The 18,519-nt window shown below is 50.6% G+C and overlaps 1 protein-coding gene across 5 annotated transcripts in view; it reads right to left on the reverse strand.

The window, feature by feature from the left end:
- Nucleotides 1-5,833: 5,833 nt before the first annotated feature.
- Nucleotides 5,834-18,519, reverse strand: part of Tmem63c (transmembrane protein 63C) — a 66,722-nt gene continuing 54,036 nt past the window's right edge. For 4 of the 5 annotated variants that reach the window (XM_052185340.1, XM_052185339.1, XM_052185338.1 and 1 more), the window contains 7 exons: nucleotides 18,354-18,419; nucleotides 13,971-14,133; nucleotides 13,627-13,732; nucleotides 13,063-13,230; nucleotides 11,423-11,532; nucleotides 9,932-10,000; nucleotides 5,834-8,438 (listed from right to left, as the gene is read on the reverse strand). In XM_052185340.1, coding sequence (XP_052041300.1) covers nucleotides 8,244-8,438; nucleotides 9,932-10,000; nucleotides 11,423-11,532; nucleotides 13,063-13,230; nucleotides 13,627-13,732; nucleotides 13,971-14,133; nucleotides 18,354-18,419 — 877 coding nt within the window. In that variant the 3' untranslated portion in view covers nucleotides 5,834-8,243. The other variant, XM_052185341.1, reaches the window with a different exon arrangement.

The raw sequence follows: 18,519 nt of genomic DNA on the forward strand, positions 1-18,519 counted from the left end.
CCCTCCACGACTGGACCTTCTGTGGGCCTTGACCTGTGCCACAGGAAGCTACAAAGCACTGGGGCTCAGAACAGCAGGCCCAAGGCTTGAGTGGGTAGAAAAGGAAGGGTCTGGGAAGGGAAGGCTGGGCCAATGGTGGTAGAGGAGTGTGTATCTTGAGCCCAGACTGACTACAAGGCCACCAAGATCCAGTTCTTTTCTCTGGACGCACACCTGGACCAGCTTCCCTTGGAACAGGTGGGACAGGGGACAGTTCTAACCAGCAGTCTGTGTGGATCTTGGGACCATTTCCACACCCGTCACACCAATCTCCAGATAGCCTCATGCTCAGAAATGCACCATTAATGCAGAGTTCACGGTGACCTTGAAGGCGGTGTTCTGAACAGGAGAGAAAATAGCCCTTGCCCTAAGTCACCGCTTACAGAAGGCTCCCAGTCCCCGGCAGTATCCATTTAAAACTTAATTTGAACGGGATATAACCTTTTCTTGTGTTTGTGCTTGGGTGGTCAGTGCTGTGGCTTGAGCCTGAGTGGACTAGTTTTGAATGCCTGTTGCAGAGTCTGTAGCAATTATTTTGAAGGCTGTGGGACCTTTAGAAAGTGGGAGGGATCTGATTGGTCAAAGTGGGCACTAAGGGGTGGGCCTTTGAAGATGGGAGCCTGGGTCCTAGTTCTGGTCCCACTTTTCCTGGTCCACCATGGTACAAAGCACATCCTCTGCCATGATGGTCTGAAACCCTCCACAGTCCTGTGTTGTTTTTGTCAGTCATTTTTGTCAGAGTAACATAAAGAGAATGAGATATGACACCCGGCACTTATTCCTTGAGGGAAGCAGGTGTGAGACCCCACAGGCAAGTGGCTATAAAGACAGCCTGGGACATTGATGGAGCAGCACAGTGTGAAAAATGACCACTGTCTGAGGTAGCAGCCCTGGCTTGGGGCCTCTCTGTATGGACGGGTGGCAATCTGGTGGCAGCTGGATTTCGCCTCGGCAGTTTTTCCTGTTCAGCCAGGATTGCAGGGATTGGGGGCAGCAGGGCTGCAGACACTGGTCAGTAGCCTGCTGGGAATGCTGTTTCCACTGTTACACAGAAAGCATTTTCTCCAGCCAGCAGGCTGCAGTAGGGTGGGATATCATCCCCTCCCATTCCCACCCTCAGATATCTTAATGACAGCTCAGACTCAGTAGTCTATGCTGGCCTAAGGCTCCCAGGCATTTGAAGCCCGCTCAGGTGACTGGGGTGACCCACTTAGTAAAAAAAAAAAAAAAAAAAAAAAACAAAACCACACCCTTCTCTGGCCCATGTCTTGAGCCGCCATGTATGTATAAGTGCTTTGCCTCAAATACACTGCCATTCCGCGCGTGTGTGTGTGTGTGTGTGTGTGTGTGTGTGTGTGTTGGGGGGTGGGTGGGTGGGTGGAGGTCTGTGGGTCTGTGGGTCTGTGAAAAGACTATCCCTCCTCCTTCCCTCTCCTTTTAGGTTCCTTGGTTAGCAAAATTCTTCAAAAGAATACCCTTCCGGCTACTGAGTGGGAATCTACCATGGCCAGATTTTCTGTCTGCTCTGATTGAAGCCACCAGTGACTTCCATCTTGCTCGGATTAGGAGCCATGCCCTTCTTAGCCTTCAGCTAGCTCCTGCTTCTCAGCGGTCCTTAAAGTTGATCACTTCTTCATGTTTAAATTTCATATGGAAAATTACGACCAGCTGTGAAAAGCCAGGGAGTAGCGAGTCCACAGGGACCCACCCCATCTGGCCTCACCTCAAGGTTGGCCCTTCCCGGCTTCCTCTTTGCTACAGAGTTTCTAGGCCAGGGTCCATGGTCTTTGCCCTGCTGATCTTCCTTAGGGCGTCTAGACAGTCTCTTTACATCTGAACTCAGGAGTGAGACAGCCTCACCTCCTCCCCTCGGGCTTCCAGTTCCCTTGGCTCAGTCATTGTTCTGCCTCTGGTCCAGGTTTTGCATTTGGCTACGCCTTTTAAGTCTTCCCATCTCCGCCAGTTCCTCCCCCTTTTTCTTTTCCATTGTCTCATAGGAGAAATCAGTTGTCTGCTGACAATATGACCTGCATCCTCTACTTGGCTGTGCTTCTCTGCCACAGTTCTGCTGTGAGTGGTGAGCCCTGAGGTTCCCTCCATCCTCTCTGAGGCCCTTCTGCTACTCACTATTGCTCCTTCCATCGCTGTGTAGACGCTTCTCTCCTTGTGTTGGCTCAGCCCCCTCCCCCTCTTCTCCCCCCTCTCCTCCTCTTTCCCCTCCTCCCCCTCCCCCTCCTCCTCTGAGCCCGCCCCCTTCCCAGTCTTGGCCTTTTCCTTGCTTAAACATCATCCCAGCTGCCCCTGAGGATTAAAGGTCCCCAGCCTAACTTCCTTATCCAGCAAGTGATGTCTCAGATGTAGCATGCTCCAGGCATCTCCTTCCCAGCCTTCGTTACCCCCATGTCACTGTTGCCAAGTTATTCTGGCTAACATCTTAGAGTTGTCCTGGCTTCTGGATTTCTCTCTGAGCCACCTCTCTCCACACAGGACTCTTCAGTCCTGATGGCTGCACATTACACTACTTTTCTCTTTATTCTCGGCTCTATCCTAGTTAAGTTACTATATCTCCTCCCACAGAGTCCCAGTTGGAGGTTCTGCTCCCCACGGTCCACAGTGCTTACCTCAGTATGAGGGTGGCCTTGGTGACCTTGGAACTGGGAAAAGGAAGGGGAGATACTGTTCTGTGGGTACAGAGATGAAAGGTTGTGAATATGGCTGGGGTGATGCCTGTACGTTATGCTAGATCTATTTAACAGTGCCTGACTGTATACTTAAAGAATGATTAAGCCGGGCAGTGGTGGTGCACGCCTGTAATCCCAGCACTCAGGAGGCAGAGTCAGGTGGATTTTTGAGTTCGAGGCTAGCCTGGTCTACAGAGTGAGTTCCAGGACAGCCAGGGCTATACAGAGAAACCCTGTCTCAAAAAACCAAAAACCAAAAACCAAAAACCAAAAACCCCAAACCCCAAACCCAAAACCCAAAAACCAAAAACCAAAACCCAAAACCCAAAAAAAAAAAAAAAAAAAAAAAAAAAAAAGAATGATTAAGATAGCAGGGTTTGATGGCACACACCGGCAATCCTAGAGCTCAGAAGACTAAAGAGCTAAACTATAGAGCTGGACTCAATTTGAAAATAAAACATGTGGGCTGGGCTGGAGAGGTGGCTCAGTGGTTAAGAGCACTCTCTGCTCTTCCAGAGGTCCTGAGTTCAATTCTCAGCAACTGCATGGTAGCTCACAACCCTCTGTACCGGGGTCTGTTGCCCTCTTCTGGCATGCAGGTGAAAATGCAGATAGAGCACTCATATACATAAAAATAAACAAATCTTTTAAAAATAAAAAAATGTGTATCTTCTGTAAAAATTAAAAATTACAAAAAAACAATTATGCCACTCTTCCCAGAATCCTCAGTAGGCTCCCACATCACCAGGAGAAAGTCTGAAGTCCCACCTGAACCCCACAAGGACCCCCCTCTCCTTCCTTGCTCACTCTGCTCCAGCCCCTCTCCTGCTGCTCTTTGAGCCCTGCACTTTTTCTTTTAGACCCTCGGTTCCTCCTACACCCCATCCCCAGGAGCTTCTCCTGCGTCCCCTCCTGCATCTCCTCCATCTCCACACAGCCCCTTCTCTCATCTTGTTCTGTTCTTTCTTCAAAGCACTTATCCCTGCCTGACATCCCATTATGTAACAGGTTTGTTTATTGCGCTTGGAACCTTCTATTGCCTAGGAATGGGCAGGCTGTCATGAAAACCACTCTGGGCTGTGTTTAGAGAAGAGAGAAGAGGCGATTCCTTAAACAGTTGCTGAAGCTGACAATGTAGAAGGGGCCCTGAGGCCCAGGATAGGGCTCTTGGGACCATATAACAGTCATATTTATTGCAGAGTAAGATCTGTACGGCAGGATTTGTGCCTTTCACTCACTTCTAGCCTGGGCTGATGAAGTCTCCAAGGGAAGGTGGTGCCTGCTACACTCAACTGGGGTTTCTGTAACACAGAGGTGACCAGGGGCCACCCCCAGAACCTTTGGTCCATCTAGGAGACTCCCACTTGTAGCTTGGAACGAAGGCTTGGGTGATGCTGGACTGCAGGTTGTCAATGCCGAGGGGCTGGCAGATGGTCAGAAACAGTTTCGGTTGGGCAGAGCTGGGAGTTTGTCTTCTTGGAATCCCGGCTGCCCCTTGTCCTCCCACAGGGCCTCCCACAGAGTGACCTAGAAGCCTGCAGCTCAGCCAGCAGGGATGTTCCTCAGGACAGACCTGAGCTGCCTGCAGAGACACAGCAGGGGTAGGGTGACTGAGAGCAACTTCTACCTGTTCTGGGTTTGAAGGCTTCCAGGCAGAATTTGCAAGGAGCCTCGGTCCTTCCTGCTTCCTGACGGTGCCCAGTATGGAACTTGCCTGGGTGCTACAGTGTCCTGTGGGTATAGCCCAGTGACTGACATTCTAGGCCTTTCTGGTACCAAGCCTCCTTCCTCTTACCTTGTTCTTATTCCCACCCCTAGACAGATACACCTATTACTTAAGCCCCTGCCCACCCCCCATCCTCCTTGCCTGCTAAGTAAGAAGATCCACTCTCGCACCCTTCTGAGCATCCCCCCCACCTTGGGCTACTCATCCCTCCCCACGCAGTCTGTCTTCTGATCTTTTTGTGTCTGAGCAATGTAGCCTGAAAGGCTGGCAGACTCACCAGATGCCCCAATGTCTGCAAACTGGAGGTTTGTAGTCCCCAAGAAGAGACCCCTGAGAAACAGCTGACACCGTAGGAGTTTTGGGATGCAGGTCCCTCTCTTGCAGCAGCTCAAGCCCACGAAGCATGGTCATCAGGCCCCACCCCTCCTACCCTTGACACCCCCTTTTCCTGAAACAGCCTCTGAAGCACTTGTTACACAAGGGACAGGGACAGCAGGAGGGGACCTAGACTCATGTCCTGACTCATGCTGCCGTGGGCTTTGAACCCACACCCACAGGTGAGTCCAGTGCTTAAGGAGAGGGCTCTGTAGGGGTGGTGGCAGTGAACGGCTAACTCAAGATGGTTATGGTTGGTCCCCACAGGGAGCTGCCATGGGAGAGGCCTTCTTGCCCCAACCTGCCCCGTCCCCCACCACAGATGAGTCTGCTCTACACAGCATGTTGAACCCAGGTCTTCCTCCTCGGGATGAGGTGACAGCCTAGTGTCAGCCACATGGGAGAAGACGACCAGAACTCAGGTCTCCTAGCCCAGAAGCTTGTCACCTGGCAGGGAACTCTTTTCTTCTCGCCACAAGTGCAAGAGCTTTACTTAAGCTACTTCTTGTCCTATCTCGGCCTACATGACTGCCCCCAACTCTCCCTGAAATCCACCATCTCTGTAGATCACCTCTCTTCTGTACCCACAGTCTGAGCACTGCCTGTGGCTCTACCTGGGGATGTCCACCTGAAATCTAACCTATCTGCTGTCCCGGCTCAGCCCTCAGTCAGGTGTGCTACTGCTTCAGTGCTCTCTGGGGTGGCATTCACTTACTGCACAGGAAGGAGGCAGAGTCACTTCCTGTCTCTCCAACCAGCCAACTGGCAACAGTTATCAGCCCTTCCCCTCCTTCTACTCCCTCCCCCTTGAGCTGGGGCCAGGTAAGACCCTGGGGAGTAAAAAAGAGCCCAGAAGAGGCAGCAATAGACCAGGAGTAAGAGTTGCTCAGTGAGGTATGCTGCCTCTGCCTGGTGACTTTAGGGTTGTCCCTTAACCGTTCTGGCTCCTTCTAGGTGGAGAAGGCCCTGTTGGCCCTGAGGCAGAGGCACAGGCCAGCAGAAGTTAGGAGGACTTGTTTATTCAAGGCACAGTCATACATTAATAACAAGAAGGTTCAGCATTCTGGCACATTCCTTTAGTGGTAGTAGCTGTAGTTAGTCCACACCCCTCCAGGGCCCTCCCCCCGCCCCTCAAGATGCAATGTGTTGATAGGCACTTTGCTTCCAGGGGCAGTTTAGGGACAGGCAGGCAGGGGTGAGGCTGCTCGAAGCCCAGTAAGAGTCCCCTCTCTGGGAGGCTCTGTGTCATTCCGGTTCCGGGTCTCCTGGGAGGCATCTCCTTCCAGAAGAGATCGAAGTGGGGCCAGAGTGGGATGACGACCAGTGGGCTGGGGCAGCAGGTGCTGAGGGCCTCCAGTGGCCTTGCAAACTCAAGGCCTCGTCAAGGTGGACAGCTCCTGGAGGAGCAGAGTGGGATATACCACCTGCCCAACCTTGGCATCAGAACCAGACTGCATTTGACCCAGTGCAGAGGGGGGAAGGCCCTCCAGCCATCCTGTTCCACTGTCTATAGGGCCCCTTGTACCTGAAGCTTCCATGGGTTACAGTGGGTCAGGGTAGGAGGGAGGGCCAGCAGCAGCAGACAGGGCTGCAGGGATCTGCGGCAGGTGCCAGCCAGCAGCGCCCAGAGAAAAGGCCCTGATCTAGGTTCTGGCTGCATTCCAAATCACTACATACCACATACGCACTGTGGGGGGTGGACTGTAACTCCCCGCTTTGGGCAGAACTAGATGATGGGCCTGACCACTCTGCTATAAAGACGTCCTTTCCCTCATTGATGAAATCCCAGGGGTGAGGGCCTCAGGGTACTGGAGTGTCTACGGCTTGACTGAATAGAGTTCTACCTTTATTCCAAGCTTGACAAGGGCTGGAGGTAGCCTCTTTCCCAGCTGATTCAAGGTCTCAGCAAAGAGCACCATGCTAGCTAGCGTTCGGGACCAAGTCCTGGGGTGTGGCTCTACCTGCTCCTTGAGCAACTGTTTCTGCCCTGGAGTGAAGCTTGGAACTGTCTTACGTGGCTAGGGTGTGACAGAGATGGAGCAGAGACTAGGCCAAGTGATCTGATTTCAGGGCAGCCATAGATGGAGAGACACTTGGGGCTGAATGAGCCTGGACCTGCCTGCAGTGAACAGGCAGCAAGGAAGACCCCAGCTCTCTGGGGAGGAGCTTCAGGGGCTACGCACCCCTTGGGTCAGGAGGCTCAGGCTTCACGGTAGTCCTGACGATGCCTTGTCTTAAGAGGCAGAAGCTGGAACACCTCAGAAGGGGGCAGAGGTGGTTTTGCTCCTCCAGCCGGAGGCTTGGCCATCAGAAGGGTCTTCTCCATGGGGGAGGGGGTGTTAGCCATCACTCCCCCTCTGAGTAACCCTGGCAGGACTGGGATGACACCACCACTGTATGAAGCATCCATAACTCCTGAACCAGTATCACACTAGAGGCCAGGCAGGGCAGCTTGGAAGAGGAAGAGTCCTTCTGAGGGTAGGGGATGGCCAGTGCCTTCAGTTTGCGGCCTGAGCTGTCACCACTCTTGGCCATGCGGGGGACACAGCACTCATATACATGGGGCAGAGGGTGTCTTGGCTGTCTCTAGGCTTTGGGGATCTTATCCTTAGGATTGAGAGAGGTGTCTCTGATTTCCATGGCCTAGTTTTGGAGAGAAGACCTTGTTTCCTGAACTTTTGTGCCACCCCTACACACACACACACACACACACACACACACACACCTCTCTCTCTCTCTCTCTCTCTCTCTCTCTCTCTCTCTCTCTCTCTCTCTCAAATCAACCAGCAAGGATTTGGCATGGCTTCCTTTACCGCATGCATGTAGGTCTCCTTTAATGAGTCTGAGTAGCTGGGACAGCTACCGTCCTAAGCAGAGAGCAGAGCAGAGAAACAGGGAAGGCTTCCGTTGCTTCCCAGGCTTGACCCAGCTGCCCCTTGCCCAGAGGGTGAGGTACAGAGTTTCTAGATGCTCTGTAGTTCCGGAAACCTGTGACGAGACAGCCACTGGTGCCTTGTTCACAAGGCCAAGTACACATCCCTTTGTCTGCTCAGACTGCAGTGGAGGATGGGGGTCTGAAACAATCCTTGATGGGCAACTGGAGTGGGGTGGGGGCTGGTGAACACACCCCCCAGAAAGCTGCCAGTGGGCTTCTTCCTATCTCTTCCTTTATGCACACTCACACCAGTTTGACCCCAGCAAGACACACAGCAGACCGTCTCTTATGTACTGGACATCAGCTACCACTCCTAGAAACATGGTATAAGTCTCCTCCACCCCACCCTGCCCTTTCTGGCTGCTCAGCAGATTCAGCCACGGGGTGGCAGATGTCTCCATCAGGAGCTTCCCAAAGTCTGTGGGAGGGAGCTCCTTCCCGCCTTCCCCTGCCAGGCTCTCCCCTGGCCCCCTGACTGGAGTCCTAATCAGTGGCTCTGGCCCTCCAGTTCCAGCCCTTCCTGGAACTGGGCTGAGTCCAGATCCCTTGCAAAGCTCCTCAGACCGCTCTCTTCTTCTCCCTCTTCTGGTTGGCTGTTCATGGTGCCATAGGTGTGGCGGGCTGGGGAGGAGGCGGGGGTCAGGTTCAGCTCTGGGTCCTGTAGCACAGTGGCCACGTACAGCTGCTCGGGACAGAGAGAGGAAGGTGAGATGAGGCACAGTCAGATCAGACTCAAGGGTAGGGTAGCCCCTGCTACTCTGGAATCTGAAGTGGGAGAACCACTTGAGCTTGGAGATTGAGACCAGGCTGCCCACATGGATACCCTGTCTCAAAAAATAAATACATGCATAAATAATAAGTTCTATCATTCTTTTTAAGCTCAGATTTTATAGTCAAATGGACCTGGTCAAACTCTGACCACATCCTAGCTCAGGAGTATAGCTTCCTAGGGTGCTTATCTAATATGTACAAGACCGTGTGCTCAATCAATCTCCCACACAGCAACCACACAGAAAAATGGTAATAATTAAGTTAGGGGGATGAAAAAGAAAATCCTGAATGATGGGAGTTTATTAATCCAGAGAGGGATAAAAGCAAGGCTTCCAGCCCTCAGATCCCCCCCTGTAACAGTGAGAGTGTCCTATCAGCCAGACAAAGTCATCCCAGATTGGTTCTTCTCAGAGACAGTTTGTCACTGGCTGTAAGGGTTTCACTTTGGTTTTGGTTTAGCCTTTCAAGTGAGGCCCAACCAGGGTTCGGACACATCTAGCGTCTGTGCACATGGCCAGGGGAGGCCAAGTGTTGGACTTTGACTCAACTCTGCCCACCTAAAAAAAAAAAGGCATCTGGGCTGTGTGGGCCCTGCCCAAGGCGTACCTTAAATATCCATGGTGAACACTGTCTGCCCAGGCTCTTGCTCTCCCTCCAATGCTCCCCCACACCCTGTTTCACCTGACAACCTTGCCTCCCATCCCTCCGGTTGCATGACATAGTCCCTTCTCGGGCAAGCTTCCCCATGTGCCTAGGTCCGCTGGTACCCTGGCACCCTTCTTCAGTGTTTGTTGGAGGTGCCTAGCACTGGGGTATGAGGGACCCTGTGCCCAGCTGGTAAGGATGAGGGCAAGGGCTCCTGCCATCCAGGCAAGCCAAAGGCCACGGGAGCCTCTGCCCAGTCCACTGGTCACAGACTCTGGGTCCAGCCTTGGCTCTTGGCAGGCTGGCGGACTCATCGATCGGGTGCTGCCCCTGCCTTACCATTCACTGGGTCCGTCAATAGCTCCCTGCAGCTCTGTCTGCACGGCTCTGGCCAACACCTGTGCCCTGGAGGCAGCCTTGGGTCCTGAGGCCAAGCCCCAGCATGGCCCTGCGACTACACGATTGAGGAGTCTGAGATCTGGCTCTCACTGGATCGAGTACGACAACTCTGGCTCTTTCCTCTCTGGGTGACTTCTATTGACTGTTGGTTTCACCCCCTTCTTCAGCCAGGACCATGGAAGCATTTGGACCTGGGCCAAGTCCTGGTGTATCAGAAGAGGGAACCCAGGGGCCCCAGCTCCTCCCCAGTGCCCAGGGTAAACACTAAACACTGGTGCCCCAGCCCATGTCTTTGGAGTGAACCACCCCTGCAAGGTCCCACCCTCCTAACTTGTCCCCAGGACGGAGGCAGAAACTCACAAGGGAGGTGGGAGTAGAGGTTGTACTGCTTGGCTCCACATCAAACACAGTCTCTGCTTCTTCCTCAGGCTGATGTGGAGAGAGGGAGAGTGGTTCGTCTCAGGATGGGGGCCGCCCTTTGACCCTTCCCACCCTCTGTCTATATCATACTAGGGCCTCTGATTTACCACCATGGCCCCTCAACTTCTTCCCTTTCTTTTCTTTCTTTCTCTTTCTCTTTCCCTTCCTTCCTTCCTTTCCTTCTTTCTTTCCTTTCTCCCCCCCATCTTCTTTTTGTTTTTGGAGACAGGGTTTCTTTGTGTAGTTCTGGCTCTCACTTGATCTGTAGACTATACTATCCTCAAACTTAGAGATCTGCCTGCCTCTGCCTCCCAAGTGTGGGTGACTAAAGGTGTACGCCACCACCACCCTGGTTAACTCTTTTTCTTTCTAGACATTCAGACCAGCAGCGAGGGCAGAAAGCTCAGGAAAAAACAAAATAAAAAAAACCAAAATGGAAAGAGTTGGGATGCCAAGAATCCTTTCTGGAATGTTCTGTTCCCAAAACCATAAAGGGGGAAACAATTATAGTAGGAGTTTTAGAGATGGGCCTGCTCTGGCAGGCCTTTGTGTAAGGACCTCAATCAATCTTACCTAAGTTGCACATGTGTGTTAGAGAAAAAGTCGTCAAGGCCCTCCTCTAGCCTGGTACTACAACCAGCAATAGTGGTGGGTGTTTGTGCTCCAAGCAGGTCCCAGATCCAGAGAGAGAGGGAGAGAGAGCGAGCAAGAAGAAATGCTTCCAAGAAGGCTCCCTCTGCGGGGTGTTGTGCCTCAAACTTTTTTTTTTCTTTCTTGATATACATCATTCCAAAAGGAAACCCTTTACTGCTATAAACAACTAGCTACTATAAAAAGTCAATTGGGGAGATAAGTGTGTAATCATGAAGTACAAAAATTATGCTTTATCCACTGGAAATCATTCCAGTGTCTCTGCCTGAATGTTTACTCTGAGAAATGCTGATGCAGAAACTCAGCACTGCTGGCAGGGCTCTGCTTTGGTGTGGGGTGACTCTTGACTCCAGAGCCTGATGAGTACACTGGGTACCCCTGCCAAAAAGCCAGAGGACTCGCTAGGGGCGCCTCTAAACAGACAGCTTCCAGTGTCCCAGGCTCCATTCACGGCCATCCCTTCCCCCTCTCTGTTTCTCCCTCCTCCCCACTCTCTGAGACCTTGCAGTGGTGCTCACAGTGACTGGACCGGACTCATCTGATGGGAGAGACAGGTTAACATCAGCCTGTTATTTGGAAGAGGTATTGGGGGCAGGGGGTTGGCGGGGAGTAGCATCTTTGGATGGCATATGAGCCCATTAAGGCCGCAAACCTTGGGCTAAGGAAAAGACCAACAGGTCTTGTCCTGTGGTATTTCTGTGTTCCTCTACCAGGACAGCGCAAAGTTATGTCCTTAGAACCAGAAGCATCAGTGGTGTGAAGGGCAAACTGATGACTTACTTCATACCGATGGGCAATCCGGAGCTTCCCCAGAAAAATGCCAGCAAAGGCGATGACTGTGGAGATGATGAGGGAAGACATGGAGAATAAAGTGATGCTGTGGAAGGAACCTGCGGGGGACAAGAAAAGGCCATGGGCATGCAGCTGGGGAGCTGCGGCGTGGGTGGGGGGGTGGAGGCGGAGCAACAGAACTGCTTTACAGATGCGTGGGACCACTCGCTTTGGAACCTCCATGGGACCACTGAGCTAGGGCAGAGAAACCCCTGCCCTCCCCACAACGAGCCTGACACAAAGTCGTCCCTTGGTTCTTGTTGGCCAGTTTAGAATGTGGCTTATTGTGTGGTCTATGGAAAACAGAATTTGGGTGAATCTGAATCTAAATTACCCACACCAACATCCACTAAACAAGCCTCTCTTCATCTGTCAACTACCTGTTTCCATGGTTCCTCAAAAGAATCTTCAAGTCGCCAGTTCTGCCCCTGCCCAGACTCTGAGCCTCCCTTTCTCCTGCCGGCCCACTAGTGTGAATATGCACACTAGAAGGCAACCTAGCATTCAAAAGTCATTTGCCTATTTCATAAAGGTAACAGATTTTTAACAAGGTCAGTATGGAAAATGAACTCTCCAGTCTCAGGTGACCATCAAATGAAGCTTACTGGTGCGCGCCTGCACCAGCACAAACCGGTAGACAGTTTCAACTTCATCCACCGAAGGGCTATCGAAAGCTAGTCTTCAATGCTGCTGCTAAAGGCATGTGTTCAAACAGACTTCTGATACGTGAAGCCAGTCAGAGCATAATGCACAGAAGAAAACCCAGGATATAAGATTGCAAGTTACAATGTGGCTGGTCACGATTTTATAAATAACAATAAACTAACACACGCCCTCACTTTGCTCCTCCCCTGAGCAAATGCCTAGCTAGAGTCGGGAACAAGAAGAAAACGAAAACCAGCTCGAGATAGAATTATGGGTAACAGCTTTTGGTCCCTGCAATTTTTAATTTTTTTTTTGATATTTAGAAAAAAGGCATTCGGGGGGGGGGGGATGCCTTCCAGGTGGAAGGAACAATATTAACAAGTGAATATGCTGTGACTATAACCTATAATGGAAGGTGTCATCTGACAGAGAGCAAGGGGATACAGTAAGTTACCACAGGAGGGAAGGGCTCTGGGAACTTCTGTGAAGGAACCTCTGGGTTCCCCAAGACAGCAGGAGCATCTGCATTGAACCAAAGTGTGAGGGAAGGCTAGGCCCCATTGCAGAATTCCGATTCCCTTTCCCAGGTTCTGGCAAACCCATGAAAGCAGGCATCATCGTACGGGCTCCCGGAGGAAATGTCATGGGACTCGAGTCCTAAAAGCTGCTCTTCTATTTTCTGCCCATCTACATTTAGAATGAAGGAATGTGACATTTTATACTCGAAGCCAAATCCACATCATTTGGACTTTGCCTTTGTCTCAATGTTCTGCCAAGGCTAATGCGTGCACCGTGGCCCAGAGCAGCCACTGGCCTTGGCCCAGACCCATGAGCAACGTCCTCCTCACCCTCAGCTCTCCCCTTCTATCAGAAGTAGTCTCCAGGGAATCACAGGGCAGAGGCCAGGCAGAGGCGGGGCCAAACAGCAGGCTGGGCACACCCACCTACTCGCAGGATGGAGAAGAAGAGCATCCAAAAGAGCCCCAAGAGTGGGGCAAAAATGGCCTGGTAGACGGCGGCCATGTGGATCTGCGCGTTCAGCTTGGTGGGCGCGTAGGAGTAGTACATGTTATAGCGGTCTGTGATGTGCTTCATGCACAGATACAGCAGCCCTGGGGACCAGAAGACAGAGCTACGTTTACTGGCTGCTCTAACCTAGCAGGTCTGTGCTGCCCTCAGGTCCCCACAGAGCTTAGAGGCCAGACTCAGCGCTGTTAGGGCAACAAGGGCCCAGGATGGGCTGTGGGAGATCTATGGAGCTGGTTTCTGTCACCTCTAGAACTGATTCTTCCAGCTAGGTGACGTCATTCATTCACACGTGCCAACCAATTCCCCCTTGTTAGCAGCCATCCAAACAGTCCCATGGCTGGACGCTGTTCCTCACACCTTCCTGCCACAGTTGGTCCCAGATCTCCTCATGCTCTGGGAGGTAACCTGATGACACGGAGGGTGCTTTCTCCTCCTATTTTAGAACATGTATCCCTGGGGGTACCTTGCAGATGACTTACCAAACGGGACAATTATAGGGCAAGTGATGCTATATGCCATCACCACGCTGAAGACACTCGACATCCATGCATACTCTCGTCCAAATTGGAAATCCGTGGCCTGGTTCTAAGGCAGAAGGCAGGGGTCACCCTCAGCTTGCCCAGATTCCCTTGTCTTGCATGCTTCTGGGATTCCTCTAGAGAGCTGGCTGGCAGCTCAGTCCTAGAGGCAACATTTCTTCCAACCTTGGAGTCCAAGAAACAGCTACTTATGGTCACAGGCCTCCATCATGGGTCCTAGCACCCACAACGACTCCTTCCTTTCCCTCCCAGAAAACTATGCTTAGGGAAGGGCTGGCCCTCACCTTTCTGATGTGGACTCTTTCTGGCTCTGACTTGGATAAGAAGAGGCGAGTACAATACGTGCAGAGTGACCCCAGGCGCATCAGCTCCATGCCTGTGCCGAGCAGAGCTGCTGTGATCACGTAGTTGATAAAGAATGCACCGTTGTCTGGAAGGAACACGCACCTGGGCAGTGGAGGAAGGCGGGAGGCAGTGGAAGGATGGAGGAAAGAGATGTCAGGGGAAGAAAAGACAGAAACAGTAGAGAGAGAGAGAGACACGGAGAGAATAAAGATTCATAAACAGACAATACCAGCTATCAAAGTCTTGCCAAAATAATTCTATGCTTAAGTATTTTCACAGGACAAAAGTTGCTTAGACATAGTCATAGTTTGGACAAAGACTACAAAGATCTAAAAGAATGCTTCTCCAATCTCCGCCAAGGAATTGCCACTTATATGACAACCTCAGGAGAAAGGGGTTTCCTGTGCCAATGTCCTCCTGACCTGTGCAACTGCCACTAATTCCTGTGGAGGGAAAGCCTGTCAACATGGAGGAAGCTACCATAAAGACCCTGAGCACCCTGCCTGTATCTGCCCTGCTGGATATGCTGGAAGGTTCTGTGAGACAGATCACAGTGAGTGTGCTTCCAGCCCTTGCCACAATGGGGCGCTGTACCAGGATGGAATCAATGGCCACTCCTGCTTCTGTGTGCCTGGATACCAAGGCAGGCACTGTGACTTGGAAATGGATGAGAGTGTTTCTGATCCCTGCGTGACTGAGGCAGTATGCCTCCATGAGGTAAGATGCACATGTGTCTGTCCTCAAGAGTGCTTCAGTGGGAACTGTGGGCTGGAAATTGATGGATGTGGATCCCAGCCATGTCTAGAGGGTGCCACATGCCAGCATGCTCTTGGGGCTCCCTATGCACCTGGATTCCTTGGTGACCACTGTGAACTCAACATTGATGAGTGTGCCAATCAGCCACGTCTCCTTGGAGGTCTATGTGTGGATGGAGGAGATAACTCCTACCGTGACTGCACAGGTAGTGGATTCCCAGGGATGCACTGTGAGGCTTAAGAAAAAGTCAGATGCAGCTGGGTGGCGGTGGTGCACGCCTGTAATCCAAGCACTCTGGGAGGCAGAGGCAGGCAGATTTCTGAGTTCGAGGCCAGCCTGGTCTACAGAGTGAGTTCCAGGACAGCCAGGGCAATGCAGAGAAACCCTGTCTCGAAAAAAACAAATCCAACAAAACAAAACAAAACAAAACAAAACAAAAGAAAAAAGAAAAAAGAAAAAAGAAAAAAGAAAAAAAAGAAAAAGTCAGATGCAATTTGCTGCCTCTTTGTTGGTCAAAGCCTTGTCATGATATACAACATGTGAAGGCACTGTTGACAGCTGTATTTGTCACTGCAGGCTGGGATTCACAGGTACCCTGTGTGACATGGACATATGTAAATGCAGTAGCAAGCCCTGACAATTTGGGGGTTGGGGATGGGGAACCTGCTGAGCTGTCCTCAGAGGATCAGTAGGGACGCATCGTAGGCTTGCAACGTGAAGGAAGTTTCAATACCTTGGTGTACCAGGCTATGCTTGTATCTGTCAGCTGGATTCACACACAGACAGGAACCTAGCATAACAGTTCTCTGAAAGGCTCCGCCCAGCAGCTAACCAAAATGGATGCAGAGATCACAGCCAAACATCACACAGAGCCCGGGAAGTCTTGTGGCAGAGCTGAGGGGAAGGATTGAGGAGCCCGGAGAAGAAAGACAGACAGACAGAGGCAACGAACCTGGGGCTTTCAGAGACTGAACCACAAACCACAGAGAATGGCTAGGCTTAGGCGCCTCCTACTTTAAGTAGCAGATGTGCAGCTTGGTCTTCATGCGGATCCCCCTGCAACTGGAGTGGGGACTCACCCTGACTGTTGCCTGCCTGTGGATCCTGTTCCCCTAACTGGGCTGCCTTGTCTGGCCTCCATGGGAGAGGATGTGCCTAGACCCTCAGTGCCTTGAGGTGCCAGGGTGGGTTGAGATGCCAGGGGGCACCTCCCCCTTCTCATAGGTGAAGGGGAAGAAGGGTAAAGTGAGGTGCCACAGAGGGAGAGACTGGGGCAGGGGGCCTTCGATCTGGATGTAAAGTGAGTAAATACGTTAAATAATTAATGGGAAAAGATCCGTAAACAGCCACTCTGCATAATGGCATTTTTTTTATCAATGATGGATCACATATGAAGAGTTTGTAGACTGCACGCTCCAGTGAGGCGGTAGGCACTTCACTCTGTGCAGTTCTCATGCACACGCATGAATAGAAATGCTTAGATACCAAGAACCCAGTTTAACAAGCAGCCTATTTGAGAAGACATGGATGGACTACATAAAATGTGGTTTAGAGGTGTTGGAGAGATGATGGCTCAGTGGTTAAGAGCACTGACTGCTCTTCCAGAGGTCCTGAGTTCAAATCCTAGTAACCACATGGTGGCTCACAACCATCTGTAATGGGATCCAATGTCCTCTTCTGGTGTGTCTGAGGACAGCTACAGTGGACTCACATGCATAAAATAAAGAAATACCAAAAAAAAAATGGTTTAGATGGACCTGTTAGATGTCTAGCAGGTCCAGATAGACACAGAATTCTGAAGACATATGGTCACAGAAGAGAAAATATGACATCTTTAAAAAAACTTTTTAAAGGATTTGTTTTTATTACTTTAAGTACACATAAGGTGTATGTGTTTACACGTGGAGATATGCCCATGAGTGCAGGTGCCCACAGAGGCTAGAGGCGCCAGATTTCCGCTCCCCAGCTGGAGTGACAGGAGGCTGTGAGCCACCTAGAATAGGTGCTCAGAGCCAAACCTGTGTCCTTGGTAAGAAAGATACAAGATCACATCTTTAGTTTCACTAATCGCTAACTGAAATTTCCATTTCTTTCCTTGGAGAACATCAACAACAACAAAAAAAATCCACAGTCTTCACACAACTACACACACACACACACACACACACACACATGCACACACATGTGCATTTTTTTTAAAGGGGGAGTTAAGCATGCCTGGCATTTCTCAGCATCCTCATCTACACAATTGTGCTATTGTTCTTGTAGAGAGAACTATGAGCCTCTGGGCACATTTCAGAATTTCTTCAAACGCTATATTAAGAGGTAGAACTAACTCATTGGTACAAGATTTACCTAGAAAGCCCAAGACGGAGGTGTGGTTCCTATAGGAAGCTGAGGCAGGAGAGTCTTGAGTCTGGCAGGATCTGTGTCTAAAAGTGGCACTCTTCATGTTCCTTCTTCATGGTATTGAAGCTGACTGGCAAGCTTTGCTTTGTTATTAAGTAAACTGTATTGAAGACATGCGCCTAGCTGAAGATGAACCCACTCGTGTTAGGAAAGACAACTTTCTACAACTACACTGTCAGTTTCACTATAGAAAACTTGGAGGATCCTGGTCCTTGCCTCAAAGAGCAAACTGTGGAAATATGAAGTCATTTGCAATGTGTCTTTGAAAACTGGGGTTTTCAAATCCTATAACTGTGTGTGTGTGGGGGAACCAAAACCACAACAAGCCAGATTTTCAACATGATGCACATGTTGTCATAGATCCTGTCACCCCAATTTTAATATTCTTATTCCAGTAGCTATTCAGCCTTCACACTGATGTCTTGGAAGTAAACAAAAAATGTAATATTATATTGCTTCTGTTTAAAACATATTATCTTATTGATGGGTTAATGAAGACTGACACAAACTGTAAGGCATTTTGTTAACTGTATTTATTTTATTTTACTTTGAAATGGTGTGTGTGTGTGTGTGTGTGTGTGTGAGTTTGTACAGGGAAGTACAATGCTCAAGGAGACCAGAAAAGGGGTCCCCTCGAACTGGAGTTAACAGACAGTTTTGAACCACCTAATGGGAATTGAACTCTGGTCCTTGAGAAAATAGTATAAAACTCTGAGAATATAACCACTGAGCCATCTCTCTGGCCTCTGATAACAATGCAATCAATGTATGTTACACATTTATATATACCACTTAGTGGGTGGAAACTGGAGGCAACTTGATCAGCTTCATGTATTGTACCAACAAGAGGTTCCTGGGTCTTATATTACACTATATTCATGAAAAATATTACCAGTGAGGAAAGCTATCTGAAGACAGGTAGGGATCCCCTATCCTTCGCACTTTTGTGGTAACTTCTTGTGAAACGACAGTGATTTCAAGAAGAGTTCCCCGGTCTTTACTGGATTGCCAAAGAGGACCACAGTGCAGGTTAATGCCTTCACCTGCATGGACCTGCTCCCGGGTACCACCGATGCAGGCTTGGACTGGGGCAGGGAACACATACCCACGCCAGTGCAGACACACAGAAAACCCTGTGCACACCCAAGAATACTCACTGGAACCTGATAGTTGCATGCTCAAGGTAGTAGATGTCAAAGAGCCAGCGCAAAAAGACGTGCAGACTGGAATGAAGAACAGAACCAGACAGACCTTCAGTTAGCACGTCCGTGTGCCACAGTGTAGAGCTCGAGTCCTCTGGACAACCTCCTGCGGTCCATTCTC

This window comes from Apodemus sylvaticus, chromosome 6 (genome assembly GCF_947179515.1).
Source record: "Apodemus sylvaticus chromosome 6, mApoSyl1.1, whole genome shotgun sequence".
NCBI classification, from domain to species: Eukaryota; Metazoa; Chordata; class Mammalia; order Rodentia; family Muridae; genus Apodemus; species Apodemus sylvaticus.